At 59.6% G+C, this 26,564-nt stretch overlaps 1 protein-coding gene across 8 annotated transcripts in view; it reads right to left on the reverse strand.

The window, feature by feature from the left end:
• The window catches only part of PARVB (parvin beta), a 103,902-nt gene that overhangs the window by 3,859 nt on the left and 73,479 nt on the right, over positions 1–26,564 (reverse strand). For 3 of the 8 annotated variants that reach the window (XM_086712050.1, XM_086712051.1, XM_086712054.1), the window contains exons 5-13: positions 24,604–24,744; positions 22,921–23,036; positions 20,020–20,078; positions 17,612–17,631; positions 11,579–11,640; positions 8,976–9,044; positions 5,019–5,120; positions 4,694–4,764; positions 1,428–4,341 (exon numbers count right to left, since the gene is read on the reverse strand). In XM_086712050.1, coding sequence (XP_086568176.1) covers positions 4,134–4,341; positions 4,694–4,764; positions 5,019–5,120; positions 8,976–9,044; positions 11,579–11,640; positions 17,612–17,631; positions 20,020–20,078; positions 22,921–23,036; positions 24,604–24,744 — 848 coding nt within the window. In that variant the 3' untranslated portion in view covers positions 1,428–4,133. Of the gene's footprint in view, positions 1–368; positions 442–687; positions 808–1,427; positions 4,342–4,693; positions 4,765–5,018; positions 5,121–8,975; positions 9,045–11,578; positions 11,641–17,611; positions 17,632–20,019; positions 20,079–22,920; positions 23,037–24,603; positions 24,745–26,564 lie in introns of those variants that run through there. The other 5 variants (XM_086712057.1, XM_086712056.1, XM_086712052.1 and 2 more) reach the window with 5 other exon arrangements.

Consider the following 26,564-nt stretch of genomic DNA (forward strand, 5'->3'; position numbering starts at 1 on the left):
CTCCCTGCTCGGGCGGCCACACCACCGGCTCCCCGGGCCTCCCTGCGGCTATTCAGACCCCCACACGGCATGATCGCGCCTCGTCCCTGCTCACAAGCCCTGCCCTTTGCCGGCCGTCAGGGATCAACCCAACGGTCATCTGACTGCAGCAAGCTTTTAATATCCTTTCAAGGCAGGAAAGAGCATCTTCAGCTTGAGCGCCGGCACCCGCAGGGGGACAAAGGTCCTGAGGCTCGTGGGCAGAGGCCACGCCCTCCAAGTCCAGGGGCTGCTAAAAACCAGCACAGTCCCCCGGGCCCTGGTCCCCGAAGCTACAAGCACGGGGGACACCGGGGCTGGGGTAGGCAGGGCCGGGGGCAGGGCATTACCTTCAGGGCGAGCCTTGGGGGTCTTGAGGCCTCCGTCCAGCATCAGCTCAAAGGCAAACGCCACGTTGTGGACCTGCCCAGGAAGCAAGAGCAGGGCTCAGGCTCTGCAGCCGCTCCCAGGCCCGCCCACTGCCCGCTGCTTCTCTTCTGAAAGGACAAGGTGGGAACAAACACGGCCAGAGGGGGCCCTGGAGTCGGCACATCCCCTGGGACCCAAGCGGCCCAGGGCAGGGCACGGGCGGGCAGGGGCAGGGCATGGGGCGGGCGGGGGAGCAGGGAAGGGTGGAGATGTTTACTAGATGGTTCTCACTGCCCTCACCAGTGATCAGAGGCAGCTCAGAGGTGCAGGGGGGGAAGGCACAAAACCCGCCCTCAAGGGCTCGGGCGTCCCCAAGGGCCGGCTCTGCTGAGGGCCACACGATGAGAAGTGGCAGTGACCCTGTTTTAGAAATGAGGCTCAGAGAGGACAAGTCACGTCCCAGAGGCCCTCAGCCCTGCACACCGAGCGGCCACCCACCATGTGCTGGGAGGGCCTCACACACGGAGCCTGTGTGCGTAGCCGGGCAGGACATGGGCCTCGGGGGCAGCGGTGGCCCAGGCACTGGGCAGGCACTGGGGACGCTGCTGGGACTGACGCCAGCACAATGGTGGCTGCAGGTGACAGGCCGCGGGGCCCCCTGGTGCTGGCCTCCACCTGCTGGATGTCACAGGAAGGCGGACCCCACCCCCACCCCCACGTGGAATCTTCCCGAAATGAAAAGGCCCCACTCGGCCCGCAAGGACGCTGAAAGCTTGTGTTCTGCTAACACGTCGTGAAGAGATTGAAAATAACACCCTGTCTGCTGTGTTTATCCACCTGGATCACAGAGATGCAGGGTGACCAAAGCACAGCCAGCCGTCTCCCGAGCGCCAAAGGTTGTTAGAGATCAGATGAGGGGGCACCAAAAATAAAACACAGAGTGGAGTCAGAGCTGGAAAGGACCCCGGGGCTCTGAGTAATCAAACATCCTTTCCACAGTAACACCTTCAGGATTTCAGTGTAAGTGAACCAGAAACATGAGCATTTTACTTAGTTTTAATAATTAACCAGGAAAAAGATGTGTGACAAAATAACCCTCAGCTGGCAAACCCACAGCAGCGTGGGGGTACCGTGGAGGGGCCTCTAGGGCCCCCCAGCAACACTGGCAGGCGGAGGGGCCCAGGTCGGGGACGGGCCCGGTGTGGGGAGGCATCCAGTGCGGGGAGGGGTCCAATGAGGGGACAGCCCAGGCCGTTCACACCCAGGGCTGGGCGGGGCTGCAAATGGCCAGATGGAGGGGGCCGGAGGGTCCCGGGCCATTCCCGAGGCCGTCAGAAAAGGCCAAACGGGAAGGCCAGGCAGGATGTCGGACGCCCAGCCCGAGGTGCACGGAGCCGGCCCGGAGGAGGGCTGTGGGCTATGTCCCGGCCACTTTGCGAAGGAGGCCCCGGGGCTGAGATGGGTTAGGAGGCCTGTGCCAAGCGAGGCTCGGGGCTGGACGAGTCGGAGGCAGGATTCAGATCCGTGCCCCTTCCCACGCTGGCCGGCACCGTCCAGCCCACCTACTCCACACGGGCACAAGAGGCTTGGAGTCGCAACGGAGACAGGGTGGCAGAGAGGGAGAGACGGGAAGAAGACTTGGGTCTGGAAGGCTCCTCGAGCGGCCCGACTCGGGACATCTTCTCACGGCCTCTTCCAGGCCCGAGGGTCCTTCCCGAGCAGAGGCCGGGAACGAACAGGACGAGTGTCCCCGTTCGCCACACAGCGGGACCTGACCCGAGACTCCGAGAGAGAGAGAGAGAGAGAGAGAGAGCGAGAGAGAGACGGCTCCTCGTAAGTGCTCCTGCAGAGAGCAGTTCCCGCCCAGACCCCCTTCCCTGCAGCTACTGGGCTCAGCAGGGCAAGTTTCCTCCCGCTTCCTTCTCAGTCTGAGGAAACTGCCAGACAGGAAGTCACCACCACCCTACTCTCGTCTCAGCCACGCCATCGCCGCCACTGACCTTTCCTACCCGCAGAGAAGCCCCCCCCTGAGCCTGGGCCCCCCGGAATGGGGCAGACAGAAAAGCTAACAGCCGTGCCCCAAAGCCCCACGCTGCCCCTGGGAGCCCTCCACACGGCCAGGACGCCCCGCAATCCTTTCTCGCTGCAATTCAAAGGATTTTTGAAAACCTGGCCAAGTGACAGAGGAATAGAAGGTTCCAGAATAGGAGTGGGCTCTTCCAGCTCTGCCCTGCTGACTGTGTGAGCCTGGGCTGTGTCTCAGCCCTTTTGAGATTCTGTTTCCTTGTCCAGAGGGAGAGAATCAGATGGGGGGACACAAGGAAAGGAGCACTCTGAGAACGCCTGTTAAGAACCACCGCTGAATCTCCAGGATGCACTGCAGTCCCCACAGAAAGGGATGCTGTGGAGTCTTCCAGAAAGGTAACTGATGGGCACAGGGTACTCAGCAAAGTGGCTACCACAGAGGAAGATCATAGAACAAAAAGGGGCGCCTGGGTGGCTCAGTTAAGCATCTGACTCTGGCTTAGGTCACGATCTCACAGTCCATGAGTTCGAGCCCCGCGTCGGGCTCTGTGCTGCCACCTCAGAGCCTGGAGCTGCTTCGGATTCTGTGTCTCCCTCTCTCTCTGCCCCTCCCGCGGCTCACACTCTGTCTCTGTCTCTCTCTCTAAAAAATAAACATTAAAACAATTAAAAAACAACAACAAAAAGCCACTGGTCGCACCGACGGCTCAGTTCAAAGGGTACTGTTTGTGTGCAGAAGCCTAGGGCGTCTGAGCCGTCTGGTCTCATGTTTTAAAATCCAGTACGACTGTTTAAAAACACAGGTCCTCACTCTGCTTGGGGAGAGCAGCCCTTGATACATCTCTCATTTTGCTCACTGAACCATAGCGCCCACCCTCGTCCTGGAAATACAGAGTTGCTACATTCTCAGGGTTGGAGCAAACGCGCCCCACAGAGTCTGGGCCCCAGAGGATACTTTGTGGGTGGTCCCCCAGCAGCCCCGGCCCACCTGCCCATCTACACGCAGTGCTGGAGAGCTTGAGTGCGCGGACCAGCCTAGAGCGAGTTCAGGTCTATGCAGTGGGAGACACCACTGCCTGTGAGCTGGTCCTGATGACCAGAGGCTAATAAAGACGGCGAGCACACAAAGAACTTGCCAGTGGCTGCTGTGGTGACCATCACTCCCCAGGAGGAGCAGGGAGAGGATCTGGGGGAGGGCAGGGGTGCCAGAGAAGAATCCACCACAATTCCAGCATCCTCCCCAAGGTGGGTTCCACCTGCCCACAGAGCTGCGTCCAGGGCGCCCCCCCCTCGGGCTCCCAGGTGCCGAACGCCGTCCCCTGACACAGCCTTCCCCTCACGGCTCTCACGCAGGGGCGAAGGCGGTCGGCCACTCGGGCCTCTCACGCCTCCCAGGCCAGGCCAGCAACCAACAAAAACTCTCCTCTCTGTTTCAAAGGGAATAAGACCGGGGCCGGGGAGATGGTGCCCCGGCCATTTGCACAGCCTCAGCTCGGAAAGAAGCCCGGTTCCAGCCACTTGGCTCAATTAACCGCGCGTGCCAGCATCGTCACGAACCTGAACAAAGAAAGCAACGCGTCTGCGACCAGCCACGTCGGGCCTGGGAACGCAGGAGCCTCTTCAGCAAGTGATCTGCGTGCTCGTTTCCAGAACAACAGCACAGACACCCTTGTTTCCTGCTGGGAGCTCTGCTCGCTCCCTCTTGCTCGTGCTGTCTCTGTTCAGCACGGCTCAAATGTTCCAGGACCTCTCTGCTCTGCTCTGAGTCCGTCTCGGCAGCAAGGCAGGAACGACATTCGGCCGCGAGCGAACGGCCTGCAAGGTGGCCAGAAGCACGTGGACTGATGAGCCCCGGCCCCACCGTCGGATGTTTCCCTGGCTGCCGTCACCCGCTGGCGCTGTCCGCCTCTCTGACTCACGGGTCTAGCGCTTTGGGAAAATAAGATGACAGACGCCTGGGAGTCCAAAGCAATCTGAACGGCCCTGCAAGCCAAGTTTCGCAAGGCAACGCACGAGCCGCTGTCTGGAGGGGCTGAACTTCAGGAAGCCCTGAGCAGGAGGCAAAAACGCCTGGCCGCAAACAGCAGTGACACAGGGGACGCGGCGGCCCACGTTCACGGGTTGGGCCCCTTTTTTCTGTTATCTTAGAGAAAGATAAGCGCAAGGCGGGGAGAGGGGCGAATCCCAAGCAGCCTCCACGCTCGCACGGACCCTAACGCGGGGCTCAATCCCACGACCCTGCGATCGTGACCTGAGCCGGAATCAAGAGTCAGATGCTCACCTGACCGAGCCACCCCAGGTGCTCCAAAGGTTAGGCCCCTGGGCCAAAACGATCCTATTTGGGGAATTCTCCTAGAAAACAATCCACAAGGACGGACACACACTCACACACGTTCGAGATGCCCCTCCCCATTATTTTAACGGGAAAAAAGCAGAAGCAAGTTAACTGCCTCCGAACGGGGAGCCGGGGGACAGCGGTGCCCGAGCCACCCCGTGGGACCTTGTGCCCCCAATGAAAACGGCACCCGGGAAGCAGCTGGGGCCAGAGGTGCCCTGGTAACGAGCACATTCCCGGGCCACTCCGAGGACGGGGACCACACACGTACCTTCTGGTCGAAGCTGTCTGGGGTCAGGTGGAAGTTGTACAGGGGGACAAAGTAGTCCTCCAGGAGGCCCATGAGCAGCACCAGGTAGACCCCATCTGCGAACTGCAGAGAAGCACTCGGTGAGGTTTCGGGGCTGTACATGGGGTGGGCAAACCTTCCACACGCGTTCAAGAGAAGGAAGACGTCTTAAGGGAAGAGCTCCGTCCCTCGTTGGGGCCGGAACCCGCCATCAGGGAAAGGCCCCGGGCGCAGAGCGTCTGGCTCGGGACTGATGGGGCCGTGCAGGTGTCTGGGGCTGCAGCATGCCCACGCGGTCAGGGCCACGGCGCTAGAAACGGACGGCCCGGCTGCTAGACCCCGCCCCCCACCGCTGCCCCTGGGGGGAACACTGCCCCCCATCTCCCAGGGTTGGCATGCGGACGAGAGGGCGAGCCGGGCGGCCCCGGCAGGGGTGAGTCAGCCGCCGCCGCGACCCACCCGTGAGGGGCGGGGGGCCCTACGCTTTGGCGTGGGGTTTGCTGCCCCGTTCCGCCCGCTCACCTTGGCAGCTGATGGAACAACTTCTTCTAGCTGCGCTCACGGCGCCAGACAAGGCTTTCCCACGCTCAAGCCCCGGTGACGAAGAGCTCCCGTGTGCCCATCTACGTGGGCACCTAGCCGGGCCCTGAAGGCCGGTGGCACTGGGTCGGGCTGCGGCCCTCACTCAAGACCCCCACCCAGCCCCTCTCCCTGCCACCCGGCCCAGCAGCACCTGCCCCCACAGCAGGGGGACCGGGCATCTAGAACAAAAGACCCCCCTCTTTGGCAGACAGCCCTCCCCCACCCCAATAAGCCAGGGAGCAGCTCCAGCTTTGAAAGAGAAAGCAGCGGAGACCAGTGAGGGCGAGGGGACAAGAGAGGCACAGGAAGCCCCGGGGGGGTGGGGAGGGGGAGGGGGAGGGGGGTCTTGGCCATCGCCACAGAGGACAGACATGGCGTCTCTGAAGGGTCGAGACCTGCTGGGTCCCCTGCGGGGCCAGCCCTGTGAGGACCCCAGCCTCCGGGTGTCTGAGCCTGTGCTGTCCCGACAGGCCGCGGCACCTATTGGAACGAGACACTTCTTTGTTTGGATGTTGTGGACTCGTCCTCCTTCATTGCGGGAAAATACACATAACGTGAAATCTGCCATTTTGACCGCTTCTCAGCGGCACGGAGTCCGTTCGCACCACGTGCGACCATCACTGCTGTCTGTTCCCGGAACTCACGTCATCGTGGAAGACGAAGTTCCTAAATTCTAACTGTTTTTAAGTTTATTTATTTATTTTCAGAGAGACAGAGGCAGCACGAGTGGGGGAGGGGCGGAGAGAGCGAGGGAGAGACAGAGAATCGCAAGGCGGCTCCAGGCTCCGAGCCGTCAGCACAGAGCCCGACACGGGGCTCGAACTCATGGACCGCGAGATCGTGACCTGAGCCGAAGTCGGACGATTAACTGACTGAGCGGGTCAAGCCCCGCCTGGGGCTCTGAGCTGTCAGAGCAAAGCCCACTTTGGATCCTCTGCCCCCCACCTCTGCTCCTCCCCTGCTGGCGCTCCCTCTCTCTCTATCAAAAATAAATAAACTTAAAAAAAAAAACGGGGTACCTGGGTGGATCAGTCGGTTAAGTGTCCGACTTCAGCTCAGGTCATGATCTCACGGTTCGTGAGTTTCAAGCCCCACGTTGGGCTCTGTGCTGTCAGCACAGAGCCTACTTTGTATCCTCTCTCTTTCTCTCTGCTCCTCCCCTGCTCTCTCTCTCTCTCAAAAATAAATAAAACATTAAAACAAATACCCAGATTCCATTGCAACAAAAGAAAACAGTTCTTTGCCTTTCTATGGCCAGTGATCTTTTCTGCTGGACCAGTGAGTGGTTAAAAATACTTTTCAGATACTACGCTAAGTGTGGTGATAGGAAGAAAAGGGGGGGGTGGGGGTGGGATACTGAGTAAATAAAGATCAATGCAAATTGAAGAGACTGTCTCAGTCCGGACGTCCGGTGACCGATACTGGTGTGTGGGCCATCAGGGAAGTGACAGCCGGGAATGGCTAGCACGGCCCGTGATGTTCAGGTGCGCAAACCTTCCTGGGCCCTCAAAGCGTCACCGCCTTTGCTCCAACGGCCCCATTTCCAGGAGCGCGTCCCAGAGAAGGAGACCAAGAGCTGTGTGCAGACAGCTCCCCACGGCCCAGCGCAAGGCGGCAACAAGGAGCTGCCTCAGTGAAGCACGCTGCAGCCCCAGGACGGAACAGAAGGCAGTCCCCAGAGGCGACGCGTGTGGACAGACAGACCAGGCAACGGGAGGACGATTAGGCAGGCTCACACACACACACACACACACACACACACACACACACACACAGGCTCCAACCAAAAGATGCCGGCAATACATTAAGTAACGAAACCCACATCACAAGAGAGCTGCACAGTATGATATGTTGTTGTTAAAAAAAAATACATTTATGCATAAGAGCCATCTGGAAGAATACGTATCAACCGTGAACTGTGGTTAGCGAGGTCTGGAGACGATGAAGGGGGCAGACGGGGAGGGACAAAGGATGACGTGTTAGGACACTTTGGGACTGCTGATGGACCGAACAGCAAATACTGAGAGGCGAGGGGTGCAATGTCCGTAAACTGCAACAACAATGAATGTCTCTGCAAACAGTGCGCAAATAAACACACTCATTAGAAACGGGCCGTTTGGCTTTCCATACGGACCCGCACTGTCCACGATTAGCCAGCCGTGCAGAGAAAAGGTCTGGAACGAAACCCTCAGCACAGCCATCTCCGGGAGTCGGGATTAGGAGTGATTTTTATTTGCTTTGCTTATCTGAGTTTTCAGACATTCCACAATGAACCTGAATTACTTTTTTAATTAGGAAAGCAAATGAGAAAAGGTAAAGAAACAGACAGGAACGGAGGGAGGCAATCACCCAGGGGTTTAAGAGGATCAGCGGTGGGTGGGAGGACTCTGTACCGAGAACTTTATAAAGACTCCACAAATTCAAGCACCCAGCTAATCCTGGGAAAATTATATTTTGTGCTTAATGCCCACTGAGTCCTCGAAACATATTTTCGCTATGTGATTAGCTCCGAGGGGGTGGGGGAGTATATTTTATATACTTCCTGCAGAAGCCCTATTTTGTGCACACTCACTGGACAGGTATTCAGTGAGCACTTGCTCAATAAGGATAGTGATGGAGAACAGAAGCGGGGGGTGGGGGATGGAATGTTCTAAACTGAAAAACCTGCACGTGCAAATGCCCTTCGGCGGGGGGCTGGGGGGGGGTGGCAAGTCAGAGGGTGTTACGGGTTGAATTGTGCGTCCCTAAATGATGTGCTGGGAGTCCTAACCCGTAGAACCCGTGAACATGACCTTATTTGGAAATAGTCACTACTAAAGTAACTTGAGTTAAAGATGAGGTCACTAGAACGGGCCCTAATCCAACATAACCCATGTCCTTACTAAAAGGGGAAATCTGGACACACAGACGCGCACACGGGGGGAATGCCATGTGACAATGAAGGCAGAGATCTATAACCCGACGGGGTGAGGCATCTATCACCCGACGGAAGCCAAGAATCGCCAGCAGCCCCGCCGGGCAGCTGGGGAGAGGCCTGGCACAGAGCCCCCCCTCACAGCCTCAGGAGGAAGCAACCCTCCCAACGTTGATCTGGGGCGTCCAGCCTCCAGGACCGTGAGGACGTAAATGTCTCAGGTAGAAGCCACTCAGTCTGGGGCTCTTTCTTCCAGTAGCCCCAGGAAATTAGGACAGAGGCCCCGAGAGAAGGCCAGAGCGGCGGGGGCCAGCTCTTCCGGCTGTGGGGTGGGCATTCCTTGCAGACGAACAAGGTGGCACCGGCCTTGCTCACATGGGCCAGCCGGGATCCGAAAACTGGCCGAAAACGGGGACACATGCTTCAACCCAAACACTGCTCACCTGGGTCTCCAGTTCCGTCACCTCCAAATTCAGCTTGTTCAAGTGCTTGTTCACAAACGTGATGAGAGACTGTCAAGGCAGAGAGAGAGACAGGAACCGTGAGCACGAGATGTACCTCCCGTCCAACGGGACGGCCGTGACACTGGCCGTCACTGGCTTTGTAAGACGCTTCCCGAATCTGTTTGCTAAAATAAAAGGCTCATGTGGGAAATGATACGTTCTTACAGCGACCCTCAGTTTTAATGGAATAAAGCCTAAATCTATCCCAGCTGGAGAAGAAAACTCACATCTCTATCCACCAACCCCCCCCCCCCCAGCACCCACACGTAGTTAACAATCCTCGAGAAGAATCCTCAGCGCCCTTCAGAAGGATAACACCGTCAGGGAAAGATAAGTACGTTTTTAAATGTATCCTAGATGTGACCTCGAACGACCAAAGGCTGAGAGGGTTCACACTCGTCAGTTTCAGGACACTTCAGTAAGCTTGATCACAGGGAGGCAGGGCCACCGACTTCTCGCCAGCAAACGTTGACAACTGTCACCTGTCACTTTTCTCAGCCAGCAAATCCCAACGCCGATGGGGACTCAACACCAGCCCCACCCCAGACACGATGCCGTGTCCTCAAACGTGCTCCCCAGATTTATTGAGCAGCCGCTAAGTGCCAGGCACTTTGGCGCTGGGGGCAGGAAGACCGTAAGACGGGGGGCGGGGGGGGACCCACCTGGATAAGCCTGTGGCAGGATTCTCCCTACACAGCTGGTGGAGGTGACAAGAGAAATCAAGAGCCAGAGCGGAACATGTGAAAGACGTGAAGGTCTGCTGGGCACAGAGGCAGGCGTGTGGACCCCCCCCCCGGCCCCCCGAGGATGCCAGAGGAGGGAGCCTTTGAGTGGGGGGGGGGGAGGGGGCAGGCCGGATGGGAGATGGGAGTGGGGGGTGGGCAGAGCAGGCACCCAGGCCGCGAACACTCTGGGGTCTTCAGGCTGCAGCTGGATGTGACGGGATGGAAGAGAGCAGGAGGGGTGACCCCGGAGAGGGGGGCAGGGTACTCCCGGCTTTTATTCTGGGGTACGGGCAGCCATTAACACGGCCACTCTCGATGTGGGGGTGGGGAAGGGCCGGGCTGGAAGCAGGAAGGCGTCAGGTGTCAGGCAGATAAAAGGATTTGGCCTTAGTCATCACTGGGGTCCCCAGGGCCCCAAACTATGTCTTTTCGAAGAACGAATCAATAGCCTATCTACTGAAAGTTGAACCTTAACCACATCGTACTCAGCGATAGCTGATACACTTCGTGCTAGGCCTCTGCTGGACCTGATTATATGCTGCTCTCACAGAGCCCCGGAGAGGGGAGTCCTGCCTTGGCCCTGACAGATGGGGAAACTGAGGTACGGGTTATCGTCTGCCTCAGGTCACGCAGTTGATAGATGGGGCAGCCAGATTTGAATCTCCCTGTGCATCCAGACGGTTCTGTCAGGGTTGCTGGGGGCCAGATGTGGCAGGGGGAGGAGGGAGGGGCACTGCTCTGAGGCCCCAAGGCGGGCCACTCGTGACCCAAGGATGCTAAGAAGGCTCCGCCCCAGAAGGACCACTGGGATGGTTGTGCCAGCCTTTTGCAAAGTACTTCCAAGAACTCATAATCTCATGGTCCCAGGCTGGACCGGCATTTTCCAAAAGTGGGCTCCATAGGAATTTAATTTAACGTATTTAACAAAATAAATGGATCAACAGATGTCACTATCGACAAACAAGTTTGGAAAATGCTCCCTACCCAGCCCCCTCTTGGAGAATTCCAATGCACGGCAGCATATTAAAGGCCCTGAGAAGTCCTGCATTAAGAAACCTGTTCTGGGAAATTGTCCCAGACAAAGCGCTCTCTCTCCCCCAGGTCAAGGGCAGAAACGATTGCTCCTTGGATTTCACAGGAAGGCGGAAAGCACATCCACCCTCCCGCTGCCTCCTCGAGGGAGGCGTCTGCAGGCGCTCAGAGAACTCCAGTGGGCTGGGTCTCGATTCCTTCTGGGCGAGAACAATCCCTCCTGGCGGATGCCCCTGGAAGCTCGTCATTCCCCAGCCCCTGACTCCAGTCTCGGTTGGCCCGGTTTGTTCTATATCCAGGGTCTTACGCGCAGGCTGCCTGGGCTGGGGGCGGGGCGGGGAGGGGCCTGTCCTTGCGCTCCTGCGCGTGGCGGTGGGGGAAATGGGCCAAGTGCATGCACAGAGCAGCTCAAAGGCCTGCCTGCTAACCGGGCAGGTTGTGAATACAGCTTCATGGCCACGAGGCCTGCAAGAGCCAGCAGGTGGACGTGCTTGAAAACATTCCCACGTTGAGAAAGAGCCCCGAGTCGGAACGAAGCACCATAGTGGCCCTGGCGGGATAATTCACCCAACAGGAGCGGGCGGGGCGGGCAGGAAGACGCCCGGGGAGCGGAGATGTTGAGTTAAAAGGTGCTAATTTTATGCACTGTAGTTACGTTTTTGCCTATAATTACACTTCAATCCACGTGGCAAACATTTCAGAGATTGCAAACGTGTTCCCACCTTCTTCCCAGCACCGAGTAAAAAAGCCTGGAGACAGAGACAGAGAGCCCAGCCCAGGGCCTACCTTCTTCACCACGCTGAGCTTGTCCGGGGCGTGGTCGAACAGGGTGTCGAAGGCGTCCCGCTCTGCGTGGACAGGCAAAGGGGAGGAGACACGGGGTGGGGTTTATGGAAACGCACGGGCTGCCCACCCCCCCGGGGACCGGGCAGCTTCGGAGCCCGCCTCCCGGGGAGGTCCCGCCCCCCTGACTCTCTCACCCGCCTAGAATCCCCCTCATTCCCACCAGAGCCCGAGGGCAGGCGCAGATGAGGGACAAAATCAAGGAAAAGATGCCTCCTCTAAGTCAGTTTCTGTCTTGCAACATGGAACTCACGGGCGGCACTTGAACACCCGCCCCCATCACATCCTCAGACTCCAGGAATCCTCGTCTGCCTCTCTCTCCCCCCCCTCGCCACGCGTACCAGTAAATGTCACTGGAGCCTCTGAGCGCGTCTCCCCACCAGCCCGGCTACCAGCCCCACGCCTGCCCCACTGCCCTCACGTGGCAGTGGCCTCCTCCTTACCCGGCCTCCCTCCTCTACTCCCAGCCCTCCGATCCCTGCTCCTAGCAGGTGCAGCGAGCCCTTTAAAGGGTAGACTGGGTCATTTCTTGCCCCTCCCGATCCCTGCCCTGACCGAAACTCTCCGACCGAAACTGTCCAACAGCTTCTTGTCACTCGCTCCCTCTCCCGTGCCCCACGGGATCCAGCAGGCACAGTCACCCCTCCCCACCCAACACACGCACCCTCCCTGGCTTCCAGGCCGCTCCTCCATCACAGGCCCACCACAGGGCCTTTGCACCCGCTGTCCACCTGCCATACTTCCTTCAGGTTGCTCTCAGATATCACTCCCCCGGAGAGCCTTCCACGACCATCCACATCTAGAAGAGGGCCCCACACCCGCTCTCTGTCCTCTGACCCTCGTGGGCTGCCTGTAACACTCGATCACTACTTGAAAGGACACCTAATGTTTACATGTCTGCTGGATATTATCTGCTGGCCTCTCAACTCCTTGCTGGCTGAAACACCTTTCTCGCTGGTTCCCTGCACTGCCTCAGAGCAAATGAACCAACCAGGAGACCCGGCTCCAGAATCCCTCCCCAGCAATTCTTTGGGGGGTGTCCCCCTCCGCGGGGACCTCTGCAGGGCCTGAGGCGGCCTGTTCTATCATGTCCCACCCATTTGCCTTCTTCCAGGAGAGCCCTAACCCGCTCTGCTACTCAAGAGCCCAGCCATGCCCTCCAAGTCAACACAGAACCCATCTGACGTGAGGCCACTGGAGGCCAGGTCACCATGGCTCCCAATGGGTAAGAGGGAGCAGGGCGGGCCGGGGGCCACGTGCCTGGTTCTAGCCTGCTGCTGCCATGGCAGGGGCCTCATGGAGGCAGGACGGAGCCCGCTGCACCCTGGAGCCCAGGCAGGGAGACTGAGGCCTCAGAGTGGATGCGGGGCTGTGGGGGTTCCCTGGCAGGGTAGAGGGGGAAAGGGAGGAGGGCATCTGGAAGGCCCTGGGGCCCCGACTTCTGTCTTCCAGGAACCAGCTGTTCCCCGAAGGTGCCTGGGGCAACATATGCTCAGAGGACCCCAGCCAGCAGAGAGGCCCTCTATTACTAGCACGGGCTTGGGGGCAAACCCCAGCGCGGCGTTCTGGGGGCTGCGGAGCCCAGCCGGAGCAGGAAGTCTCCACTGCCTGTCTGGAGATGGCCGGGAGCCCAGAACCAGAGCTGACCCAGGGCCAGCTTCAGGACTGCCCGGCCTGACCCACGGAGGGGGAGAGAGGGAGAAATCAGAAGGCAGGCTGACACCTAAGCCGGCCAGAGAACCAGGTCTCCTGGGGGAGGCGGCCCAGTCCTCCCCCCCCGGTCTGGCCCGAAGAGGAAAGCGCTCCAAGTCCAAGGCCGAGGGTGCCGGGAGGCAACTCGCAGCCCAGCCCAGGTAGCGACCCCTCGGCCTCGGGGGTGGGGAGAGGGAAGGGGAGAGGCAAGGAGGAAGGGAGAGATGGAAGGGCTTGTGTGTGCACGTGAGAGTATGTTGTGTACATGAGCACCCGTGGGGGGGTCGTGGTCATGTATGTGTGTAGCATATAAACACGCATGCGTGGGGTGCATGTACGTGTGTGTGTGTGTGCGCGCGTGTGTGTGTGTGTGCATGGCACGTATACAACACACGCATGGCGGGGCGCGTGTGCTTGGGGAGAGGGCCACCCGGTTTCGCCTGCCTAAAAGCCACCAGCAACCAGAGGCCCCGGCCTTGCAGAGGCCCCTCCTCCAGCTCTGCTGTGAAGGCGGCTGGACGTTATTTTTCTAATCCCTTAAATCAGATTAGGCTCAATACCACAGCCTGCTAAGGAGGGGAAGAGAAAAGCTACATCTTTACAAAGCAAAATACAAACTTTAAATGCAGCTTGAGAAAAACCCTGGGAGCGGAGCGGAGACTGACGTCAGCCGCGTATATTTAGCTGGGCCACCGCTGGGCTCACGGAGCGAAGGCGTGCAGGGGCGCCACGGGAGGGTGCGGAGGCCTGCCGCCCCTGAGCCACCCCTACCTGCACCGGGGGCACAGGGGCGACACCACACAGTACGGCCGGGCCAGCCTCCGCCGCACCCCTGAGGGAAGCCTGGCCTCGGGAACGAAAATAGATCCCGTTTCAAATCCCGGACGCCCGACTTGAAAGTCCCCGGACTTTGGGCAAGTTGCTTCCTTCCCTACCGTTTCCTCCTCTGTAAAGTGGGAGTGACGATAGTCCCTACCTCACCTCACGGCTGGAGTAGGAATGAAACAGAGGACAGAGGGACAAGCCCACTGCCTCAGGGCCCCAGCTGCCCTCTCTGCCCCACCCCAGCCTCATGTCTCTCTGCAGACTCCGGGGACAGTCACAGAGGTAAAGCCCTGGGAGGGGCACAGGCTGGGTGGAGGCAGACGGGGAAACTGAGGTACAGCACAAAGAGAGCGGAAACCCACAAGGAGCCAGAAAGGACACAGAGAGAGGCCAAGTCAACCAGGACATGCCCCTGTCTGTCCAAGGTCAAACCCCCCCCCCCCACCCCGCGGAGACTGACTTTCATCCCGATTTGTTGTCTGTTTAACAGTTTTCAAACCTAAGTGGGCATTTCTGGCTTGTCTAAAAGAAGGGGAAACTGCATCAAACAGCATTCCCACCTGGCGTCAACGAGCCGCCCACGGAAGTGGGGGTGTGGGCTCCCCAGTTTGCCCTCCCCACCCCGCGACCCGGCACACAGGCTGAGGGTCACAGCATCACCTGAGGCTCTCGGTGCTCACCCCTTGGTGTTATCGGCCTGGTCCCTGGAGGCCCCCAGGGACAGAGGGCCAGGGGCCTGAGGGAGGCCTCACACAGGAGCCCTGAGGTCGAGCGGGGGGGGGGGGGGGGGGTTTGCTGGGACAAGAGGAGGGGGAAGGGCATTCCAGACAGAGGGAACAGAAAGCACAAAGAAGCACAAGAAAGCCAGGGCGGGGTGCAGACAGCGTGGCCTGGGAAGGAGGCTCAGAGGGACTGGGTCCGGCAGGGCGAGGAGCCCCAGAGGGTGGTGACCGGGAGGGGCACAGGTGGCTCGGTCGGGCTGCAGTGGGGGGGAAGGGGAGGCTCTGTCGGCAGGAAGGGAGGGAGGTGAGGAGGAGATGGGGATAGAGGAGAGCTGCTCCCCTGTCCCGAAGCCCAGGGCAGGGGAGGGGCCGCCGCGGAGGAGAGGCAGCCCGCAAGCCTGTTGCCATGGAGACCAAGCAGCAGCTCCCGGCTCCTCTGGGGAGAAGGGCCTCCCAGCCCACCTCAGCCAGGACAGTGGTGACTCACGGAAGGGGGGCCTGGCGGGGGGGGGGGGGGTAGGGCGACCCCCCTCCCTCCCGAGCTCAGAGCGCCCAGGTGAAAAACAGGTGCTGAACAGGACCCCCCCCCCCCAAAGCCCAGCGGGCAGACATTAGCCAAGGAGGGTCCGCCTGGTATTCTGGAAGCTCCCGGGAGGTCTGCAGCCCAGGGCTGGAGGCTGCAGGGGGATGCACGCTGAGGATGACACAGCTCCAGCCCAAAGGATGCTTATAGTTCAAGAGGCCTCGTGTGAAGGCACAGAAGGAGGGCGCCGAGGGCTCCCCGAGCCTGCCAGGTAGTGGCAGCTCCCTGGGAGCAACAGCGAGGGGAGCGAAGAGACAGGCTGGGTGGGGGCAGGGCAGTCAGGGAGGGCCTCCTGGGTAGGAGCTGGGGAGTGAGCCGTGGGGGAATCCAGGGGGAGAGCATTCCAAGAGCAAGAGCTGGAGGGCGGGGGTGGGGGGGCGTGACAGGAGGCAGAGAGGCCGGGGGAGGGAGGCGGCCAGGGAGGAGGCGAGGGGTGTGTGAAGGGGTGGTCTGAGAGGGTCTGGGGGCCACTTCGAGGGCTGTGGCTTTAGCTTAAGCCAAGGTGGGGGGTAAAAAGGAGAGTGAGGGGTTGGGGGGCGCTTTAGGAAGTATGACTCCAGCTCGAGGGGTGAGCCAGGGACCAGGACCCGGGAGGGAAGGAGAGTCAGACCTCGGTGGGCCGAGGGCTGTCGGGGACCCCGAGGGTCCCACGGGAGAAGAGCCAGCGGAGGCCCAGCTGCGGCCGAGGTTGCCATCTGGGTACCCAGGGGACCTCGGAGCTTGCGCCAGCAGAAGCCGGAGCTGGGGGCGGAACTAACAGCCTGTCCCCCGCTAATAGCCTGCTTGCACTTCCTAAGCAGGGCGAGCCTATAAAGTAGCAACAACTCCACCAGCTTCTCGTGGTTCCGCGGCCCCTGAAGGCTCACACGTCCCCCGTGTCCACCGGCACAGCAGCTGGGTCCGTTCTCATACTGTGACACCTGGCCCTTTCCCAAGGCATCACGGTCCTGCACCCCATTTGTGCCATCTGCAGGGTCGCGGGGGCTTCTCGGCCGGGCTCCCACCCCCTCTGCCCCCGGCCGAGCAGACTCTCCCCAGGGCCCCCAAACCTCCAACTGGCACCCCGCCAAACAGGGACGTGACAACGTGCAGAAAATCAAAGACACTTAACAACGGTCTGAAGGGCCCGCTCCGATCACCTCTATACCTCCCCAGTTCCACGGAGGTCTGAGCCCACACAGGAGTGACAGGGAGGTGACACAAGGGTACACTGTGTCCCCCGCCCAGGCAGCGGGGGCCAAGCTGCCATGACACGTGTCCGCCCCAGGTGCCCTCGCTGGCCCCGCGGGCTGAGCTCCTCACTGTCACCCTATTGCCCTCAGCACCGGAGGGTTTCCTTTTCTCTCCCTTCCTTTAAAAAATAATAAAGACATTTAAAAAGGACTGAACTGCTTACTTCAAAAAAAAAAAAAAAAAACAGCAAAGACTGGGATTTTCCCCAGGGCAGCTTAAGGCCTACTTAAGAAAGCTTGAGGACGTAACAGCTCCAGGCTCTGAGCTGTCAGCACAGAGCCCGACCCGGGGCTCGAACTCTCGAGCCGTGAGATCATGTCCGGGGCCGAAGTCGGACGCTTAACCCGCAAAGGCCCCCAGGCGCCCCTCCACTTTTCCTTCTAACAGCTGTGCTCCCTGGAGAACGTGCGATTTGGGGGTGGAGGGCTTTGTGTTTTGAAATCTTCCCCAAAGCAAGGAGCTTCACTCAGTCGGCCTCTGGCTGCGGCTGAGAAGAAGCTGGGGGCCTCCCACCCCTCAGGGTTCGAACGCCGCCCCAAGCTGTCCTTGTATCTGACACCTCTTGCTGAGGTGAAGACAGGGTCGTGCCATGCTTCCGGAGGGGAGGGGACAGCTCTCCGGAACGGCCACTGGAAACGCCCCCCGTCCCAGAGAGCACCTGCCACATCCCAGACACCCCCCCCCCCGCCAGCCCCGTTTCACACGCCACCCCCACCACGCTCTTCTCATCCCACTGGCCGGTGGCATCTCGGAGAAGCAGACAGACCCCAGGGGGATCCACACACTCTTCCTCGGAGACGCAGCGCTGCCGACGGTAGCAAACCCCACCGGGTCCTGCCGGCCCCGCCCCCTGCGTGAGCTTCCCGTCACCGCCCCAAAGTGCCCACGACCCGGGGCCTCCCCACCCCCACGCTTACTTACCAAAGCGACCCATCATCATCCTGCAAACAGAACAGAGAGGGAGCCGTCAGAGGGGTCGCTCAGAACGTGGCGTGAGGAGGCTACGATGGAGGGAACACAGAAGTCGCGGCCCCCCGCTGCCCCTTGAGGGCCTTTTTATAAAGAGATAAATCCCGTTTTGATAGAGCCTCTGCCCCTCTAATTACAAAGGGCAGGTGCTCGTGTGGATTTCTAAATGTCGGCCCAAGATCGGCAGCAAACGGCCACCTTTCTTCAAAACATCCCTTCGATGCCATTTGCCACTGGTGGGGAGTTACATCATGGCAGCGGTTAATGGAGAGAACAGTTCAGCAGAAAACGGGTCTCCTGGAGCCGCTGAACCGTAAGCTTTAATGCGCAAGGGTCACCCTGTGCAAGGGTGCAAGCACACCTCTCGTTCAGGGAGTCACGGAAAAATCCTGAAGAAGCGCAGGCTGGGCCCTGATTCCTGCCTGCAGACGCTGAAACCACAAGGCACAGAGGCTGGTCCCTCCAGCACGCAGGCTCTGCCCCTGCATCGACCTTCCGGAGAGGCACGGAGGTCCTTATTTCGTCCCCAAGTCCCTCCATGCTCAAGTCCTTTGGCTCAGTCTTACTTAACAAACATTCTCTTGAGCAGTTACTAGGCGCAAGCCATGGAAATAAACAAACACCCCATACCAATAAATGCCACGGCCCTGCCCTCATAAACCCCCATTTCAACACGGCCCATGGGTACCCGTGGGCACTAAAAGGAAGCCAGCCACTCCTCTGGGCAACCGCGGAGGGCTTCCCGGAGGAGGTGAGCTCAGCGTGGCCTCTAGAAAAAGAAATGGGAAGGAAGGTAGGAAGCCCAGCCCCGTGAGGACGAGGGACAGATGGAAGGACAGAGGCCTGCCACCCAGGCAGCCCCAACCCCCCGACTAGATGAGGACCTGCCCAGTCTGATCCAGCACTGTCAGCAAATACGGTGTCCGTTGTTTTAAGCCACTTGGTTTGGGGGTGGCTTGCTACACAATTGTGGATAACTAACATGCCACCCCCCCCTCATTCCCCTCAAGCTGCCTTCCTGCTGCTCCCAAACAGGCCAGGCTGGTTACCATAGGCCCACTAGAGGTGCCAGGCTGGGCACCACGGCCCTTGGCCGGGGTCTCCCCTCTCCCCCTCCCCCCTGCTGCCACGGGCTTGGAACAGACACGCCGCACATCAGGCCACCCATCAGGCCTCCGGGCAGTGACTCCCCAATTCGCCAGCTCCCATGCCGGGAGTGGTTTCCTGGGTCAGCCTCAAGTTTTGAGAGACCGTCCGTGAATTCGTGACACAGTAATTAATCACTCTGTGAACAGAGCGGGAGGAGGGTTCACCGAGAAGATCAATCTCGAATGTTCTGTTTCATCTGAAACAGGTTTGGTCGAGAGGCACACACGCAAGTGAATTTTAAAGCTCCTTCACGGGCTCCTAAAAGCCACACGCAAAATTTACCATTTGATTTGCTATTTTCGATAGATTTTGAAGCCTTTTAGACTTCTTAAAAATTGCCCTCTGGCTTTCTCTAAGAGGCGAGGGACGGCTCGGCACTCTCTCAAAGGCAAGTTCTAATTCAGACGTGTGGCTCCCTCTCCGACAGAGCGGATGCAGGGACAAGGGGTCCCTAACCATTCTGAACACCTCCTCCCTCCCGCCCCCTCTCTACGTTCTTTAAGATCACCTTCTAAAATAAGGAATAAAAGTCCAAAGGCTTTGGAGAGTAACTCTGTTCTCACACAGAAAACTTTGAAGACTTTGGCATACCTACCCGACAAAAGCCCAATGTTTTAAATTCCCCTTTTCCTTTTCTTCCTCGTAAAGAGACCTTGAATGTGATCAGTTACATTTTTACTTGTTTATTATTCTCTGTGTCTTTCCAGAAACGATCTGGGGCAGCCGAAGTACGTTCTAATTCCTGCACCGCACGTTATTTATTTTTCTATCTGGGAGAATTCCTCATTTAAATACCAAACCAGGGGCGCCTGGGTGGCTCAGTCGGTTAAGCGTCAGACTTTGGCTCAGGTCGTGGTCTCGCGGTTCGTGGGTTCGAGCCCCACGTGGGGCCCTGTGCTGACAGTTCGGAGCCTGGAGCCTGCTTCGGATTCTGTGTCTCCCTCTCTCTCTGCCCCTGCCCCACTCGCGCTCTCTCTCTCAAAAATAAACAAACATTAAAAATTTTTAAATAAATGCCAAACCACACTGCTATCTTGCCCTTCCTCATGAGAAAAAAAAAATCTTTGAAGAAAGCACACGCAGGACATACAGCTAGGGCAGGGCTTGCATGAAAATCTCATCCTAAGGCTGGCGGGGGGGGAGGGGGGTTGTCGCACGGAAATCAGCCCCCCGCGTACGTGCGGGTCCCCGGCTCCCACAGGCCCACTTACTCAGTGGTTGTGGTCAGCTCTTCCGTGATGTGGCTGGAATGCAGCATGCCTTCCCGCTTCTGCAAAGCCCAAAACGAACAGATAAATATACAAATAGGTGGGCAGGCAGAGGGGACGGGAGGGAGGGCATCACTGGCAGGGTAAGCGAGCCGTGTGCGGATGGCCCTGGGGCCGGGAGTCCGCCTGAGGACAGCATCCGAGCCACGCCCATGGCGGGTGGGCTGCAGGTGGCCACAGCGGGTGACCCTTTCAGTGGCTGGAAACTGCCCCCTCCCCTCCCCCCAGGCTCTCCACCTTGCCCTGAGAGCTGGCAGCTATGGGGGTCTCAGGGGAAACCCTAGCTCCCGAAGGGATTCCCCGGAGCCGTGCCGCTGGGAGAGTAAGTAAGGGGCACGAGGAACACAACATAGGGAGGTGCACTCGACTGAGGCAGGGGCCCCCCCGCCCAGAAGTCATGTCCATTCGGAACCTCAGAACGTGACCTTGTTTGGAAACTGGGTCTTTGCAGATACAGTTAGTTAGGATGAGGCCATAATGGACTAGGCAGGTCCTAAGTACAGCATGACTGGAGTCCTTATGAGAGAAAACACACACACACACACACACACACACACACACACACACACACGGGCACAGAGGGAAGAGGTCATGTGACGACACAGGCAGAGCCTGGGGGGACACATCTACAAGGCCAGGAATGCCGAGGGCTGCCGGAAGCCACCAGAAGCCAGAAGAGAGAAGGAAGGATCCTCTCCTGGAGGCTTCAGAGAGACTGGGGCCCTGCCAACCCCTTGATTAGTAGGACTTCTGGCCTCCGTTACTAACGCGGGCTGCAAGGCTCAGGCTGGTCCTGGTTTTCCAAAGCCATCTGACCCCTCCGTTACCCTGGGGAGCTTGGCCTTGACCCGGCAGGTGGAAATGCTCCTTCCTGGCATCAGGCGAGGGTCTGTTGTTTCAAACAGCCAGGTCGCGGTATTGTGTTACATACAGCAGGCCGTGGGACGTCACCCTGTGCATGACAGACTTCTCCGAAAGCCCCACGGGTGTGAAGAGGCAGCAATGGTGGGACTGAAGGGGGTGGTGGTGGGAATCGGGGGCAGCCTGCATGTCACGGGACCGCAAGGTGCAGCTCGGGCGGCCAGCCCACCCAACCACTGCGAGCCCCTACTTGGACCCCTCGAGACACGGGGAACTCCCTTCCTGCTGGCCAACCCACCATGGACACCTCTTGAGAGCTGAGCTCCCCACCCCTTTCCAGCTCGGCCTCCAGGGAACTCTCAAGCAACCAGCATGGGCGGCCATCAGCGGCCTCAGGGCCTCGGCCTGATTCCCAGGAGACTCAGTCCACCACGGGAGGTTGGAGACACTTCTCTCGCTCACGCGTCCAATGTGCATTAGGCACTTCCTAGGTGCCAGGCCCAGGGCTGAGTACCGGACACGTGAAGCTGAGTATTTCAAAGGTTTATAGCATCCGCTCAGTTCTATGAGGAACTCGCTGCAACTCAGAGAAATCAAATGGTCTCCCAAGGCCATGCTGCTATGTAGTGAATGAGACCCCTGTCCTCATCCCTTCCCTCCATGGACCCCCACACTTCTTGCATCTCCCATCTCAGACCGGATAACCGGACGTGGAGGGACAGGCCCCAGGGCCTGGGAGGCAGGCTTCGGAGGCCTGAGGCCAGTCAGTTCCCGGGACCTCCTCTTGATTCACACCCCTTTGGACGTGGCCCTAAGAATCCTTCCGTAACCCTGGTCAGGCAGGAGGCACCAGCAAGGGCTTGCCCGGGTCAGTAAAACTTTCTAAAAACCCAAGAGTTCTTGGACCAAAGTGCGGGCCTGAAAGGAAATACCTTGATTACCGAGCTACACGGCACTCATGGGGCCCCCGAGTCTGACGGACGCGCCCGCGTGTCCTTGGGAAGCCTTTCCCGGCTGGCTGCCGCGAGTGAACGTCCAGGAGAAGGGCGGCAGGGATGGTCTCTGTCTCCATCACCACCACTGACCACAAACATCCCTCCTCGGGAAGCAAGCGGGGCCAAGTGGCAGTGGGTGACCCTCGCCTGATGCCAGAAAGGGGCGTTACTGCCGGCCGGGTCAAGGCCGAGCTCCGGGGGTAACGGCGGGGTCAGACGGCTTTGGGAAAGTGGGGCCGGCCAGAGCCTTGCCGCCCACAGAGAGCGGAAGAGGGCAAGTGTGGAGCTGGGCATCACAAGTGCATAAGCACACAGACGTCCAGGCCCCGGGCGTTAACCTCACGGGTCTCGTGTTCGGAACCCGAGTGTTTTCCGCGTTCAGCGTCCCCAACAGCCTGTGCACACAGTAGGTGCTTCATGCACATTTCACAGGACAAGCGCGGAACACAAAGCCACTCGAGGGGTGTCTCCCCTCAAATGCAGGGGACACGGCAGGAAAGGCCCCTCCTCGGTCAGGAGGGCCCTGGCTCCTGCTTCCACGTCTCCAAGCGAAGCAAGAGAATGAACTCCAAGAGAGAGAGCCGGGGAACAAGGGGGATAACGGGGAAGAGACCCGGAGGAGCTCTAACCGGGGCATCTGTTCATGCCGCTGGACTCAGCCCTCTCCGGTGAGGAGCAAGCTCGTTCAAGAGAACTGAATTCCAGCTACTTGGCTTTGGAGACAGATGAATGTTCTTTTTAAAAAAGTCTGGAAAATTCAACACGCTCGTGCCTCTGAATCCGCCTCCCTCTCCAAATCAGGGCCGCTGCTCCTGCTCCGTCACTTGGACCAAAGCCAGGGTGAGACACACACCGGGTCAGGCGGGGAGCACAGAAGGTGGCCTCTTAGGGGAGAAAGAAAAGGCAGCAGGAGACCTACGGGAGGCAGCTGGCCCGGCGCCCCTCCCGCGACGCCACGGGCAAGCCCACCGCCCCATGCCATACTCACCCGCACCACCACCACCTGCACGGACACGTGCTCCGGAAGGCGGATCGGGGCCCGGAAGTGCATGGCCAGGGCGACGAGGAGGTGAAGGATGGCCACCAGGTTCTTCCCATGAATGGCTGGTCGGGGGAGGGAAGAGGGAGCAGCTACAGACCAGGTGAGGCAGGAGCCCGGAGCCCCGGCCCACAAGGTAACGAAGAGACGTTGCGTCCAAACGAGACCGCGGAGAACAACCATGGAGAAAACAGCGCGGGCCGCAGAAACACGGTGGTGACGAGCACCCTGTGTTTCTGTTTTCTTTCCTGTCGGCTTCGGGTAACATGTCTAACCACTTTCAAGGGCACGGGTCTGGGGGCTTTTGGGGTTTTTTTGAGAGTGAACACAAGCAGAAGAGGGGCGGAGAGAGAGAGAGAGACAGAGAGACAGAGAGCAAGTAGGAAAGGGGCAGACAGAGAGAGAATCCCAAGCAGGCTCCACTCGACACAAAGCCTGACACGAGGCTCGATCCCACAACTCTGGGATCATGACCTGAGCTGAAATCAAGGGCTGGATGCTTAACTGATGGAGGCACCCAGGCGCCCCCAAAGCAAGGTATTTTTAAAAGGCGTCAACCGGGTAGTGTGAGAAGGAGACAGAATGGGCAGGAGAGCGAAATTAGCACAAGGGAAGGGGAAAGATACAGCTTTGCTCCAGCCCTCGGGCCCAGCCGTGGTCACAGTGAGTCCTGAGCAGGACTTCACGGCTTGCAAAACACTCGATTCCCCCCCACCGATGGCCCCCACAACCCAGGAGGTAGGCTGGGGTCTGTGGCAGGTCTCGATGCCAAGAAACCAGGTGCCAGTCTCCTCACCACAGCCTAGAGCTCATCCCTCCGAAGCACAGGGGCCCCTGGTGGCTGCCGGGGGGGGCCTCTGAGCCAGGCCCTGACTGCCCTGCTGGGGGGACGGCACCTTCTGGCTTCTCTCTCTTTTCTTTAATGTCCTTTTTAAGTTTATTTATTTTTGAGAGAGAGAGAGAGCGCACAAGTGGGAGAGGGGCAGAGAGAGAGAGGGAGGCACAGAATCCGAAGCAGGATCCAGGCTCCAAGAGCCCGACGCGGGGCTCAAACTCGTGAGCTGCGAGATCATGACCTGAGCCGAAGCTGGACGCTTAACCCACTGAGCCCCCCGGGCGCCCCGGGGCTTCTCTTGCTTCATTTAACCCTTCACCTTTCAGGCTCCGCCTCTAGGCTGGAAATACCGTGAGGTCACCTGCCTGTAGTGCCAGCACGCTCCGTGACATACCCCGGGGGCCGGCGTGATTCCTTTCCCGAGGACCTGCCACAGTGGGTCACGGGTGAAACAGCCCTTTCGGTGCTGGCGCCACGGGGACCTGGGGTTGGGTCCCTTCCACGAGCCCCACGGAGCTCCTCTGTCTTTCCCCTCCTTCCTCTGCAAGCCGCCCCTGACGCCCCAGACCAGAAACAACTCCTCTCTCCTCTGAAGCACGGGGGACAAGAAGATAAGACGGGAGACCTCCGCTCTCACCTAGGAGCTGGCTCCCAAGCATGGGGACGCCATCCTGTCCCAGCCGCCTCCCATGGGGCAGCAGCCTGAACGGGTTTGGAAAGCGCAGGCCCAGAAGCCCCAGCGAATGACACCGTGGAGAGCCGAGGGGACAGGCTCTGTGTCCCCCGGGACTACTCACAGTCGACGGTCCACTGGAGCGCCCAGCCGTGGGGCCGCAGGAGGCCGTGCACAGCTTCCAGCACCGTCTGCAGCTTCTGCCTCTGCCCTACCTCGGACTGCGTCACCTCCGCCACGTTCAGCTTGCAGCCGGCCAGCTTTTCTGCAACAGGAAGGGGCAAGAGCAGGAGGCAGGGAGTCAGGGCCACCCGCTCGCCTGGCCTCAGCGGGGACCCTCCCGTGCCAGGGGGAACACGTCTTCCCTGAGCAGCGGGGAGCCGTCAGGACGTGGAGCCCCGCAGCTCCGAGCTTCCTAGTCCTTCCTTGGGGAAGGACGCCAGGAAGGAAAGGGGGTGTGGGGTTCGAGGGTACAACCTGGGAACGCTCCGTGCACACAAAGTGGAAAAAGTGACTCGAGGTGCCCTCGGAAGCAGGGGGCTGGCGTGCAGGGAGGGAGCTGGAGCCCAGGAGGCCGTGCGGTGGCCTCACGGCGGGAAGGGGGCTCCGAGGAAGAACACAGAGGGTCTCGGATGTGGCCTTCCGCCTCCCCGCGCTCACGGTGCCCTTCTTGTTTCTCTGACACCCGGACGCCGCGTAAGGACCACGAGACGCTCCCAGGTACCGCCGCTACCTCGTCCGCCGCTACCTCGTCACCCACGGGGAGGGGGGAGCAACCCGGCGGAGCCACACAAGACCGGCCACCTGGAGGTGGGGGACTGACCCCGAGCCCGGCCTCAGCCACGGGGCCCCTCCACGTCCCCGCCTGCTAAGGCGTGGGTGTCTCCGGACGGGTCTCCTCCGGGAAGCAACAGCAGCGGCACCGCAGAGGCAGAGGCACCTGCAGGCCGGGGGGCGGCCGCTGGCCGTGGCACCGACGGGAGGGGCAGTCCCCCCAGAGCCCTGGGCTCAGCATTTGCTCTGGAGGCCCCGCTGTTTCAACGTCCTCTCCCCAGGTCCTCTCCTCCCTCGAAGAGAACAAACGCAAGCACTTTGGACGCTCCCTCCAGGATGATGTTATACAGCAATGCCTGCGGGGCTTGGGACACGCCCTCCCTCCTCCTCCCTCCTCCTCCCTCCCTTCCTCCTTCCTTCCTCCCTCCCTCTCCCTCCCTCCTTCCTTCCTACCCACCTCCCTCCCTTCATCAGCTCACAATATGAGCACCTTCTGTGCGCCAGGCACTGTCCTGGGGCTAGGTGCAGCACAGACCAGAGAGCTCTCTAGTGGGGAGGCACCACATCTAAGTAACATCAGGTCAGCAGCGGTGAGTACTAAAAACAAAACAAAACTTTGCCGCAGGAAATGGGAACGGTCCCCATTTATATATTTTGATGTCCCTCCGCATCGAGTAGGTCCTGGCTGAATAACCCACAGCTGTCTGTCTGCATGATCACCCTGAAAATACACAGCAGCCCCCCCCCCCAGGTGTTACAGGGTGGAGCAGGGGATCCTGGGGAAGGAAGGAGGGTTACAGAGGTGTGTGGTCTGAGAGCCTTGCCCACCAGAAGGGGCACCCAGCACACCTCTGCCGTCAGCTCCGCCAGCTGACCCTGCAGACTGAACACGGCCGTGGTACCCGGGCGGGGGTGGGGGGGTGGGGGGGTGGGGAGGAGTGATGGAGACGGGAAGGGACCTGTGCTAGCTCGTTAGGGCTGCAGTTCCAGAACACCACGGACCCGGGACTTAAGCAGTGAAAGTGTCCGTGCTCGAGATCCTGGAGGATGAAAGTCTGAGATCAGAGGGTGGACAGAGCTGGCTTCTCCTGAGGCCTCTCTCCTTAGCCTGCAGACGGGCCGCTTCTCGCTGTGTCCTCACATGGGTTTTCCCCCCTCCCCCCCCCACCATGTGTCCTTGTCCCGATCTGCTTAAAGGGACACCAGCCATACGGGTTTAGGGTCTACCCCCAAGGACCTCATTTTAACTTAACGACCTCTAGAAAGACCCAGTCTCCATTCGAGGACCTGGGGGTTAGGACTTCAACTTAT

The sequence above is a fragment of the Puma concolor genome, chromosome B4, assembly GCF_028749965.1.
Source record: "Puma concolor isolate L17-30 chromosome B4, mPumCon1.1.hap2, whole genome shotgun sequence".
In the NCBI taxonomy this organism is placed as follows: Eukaryota; Metazoa; Chordata; class Mammalia; order Carnivora; family Felidae; genus Puma; species Puma concolor.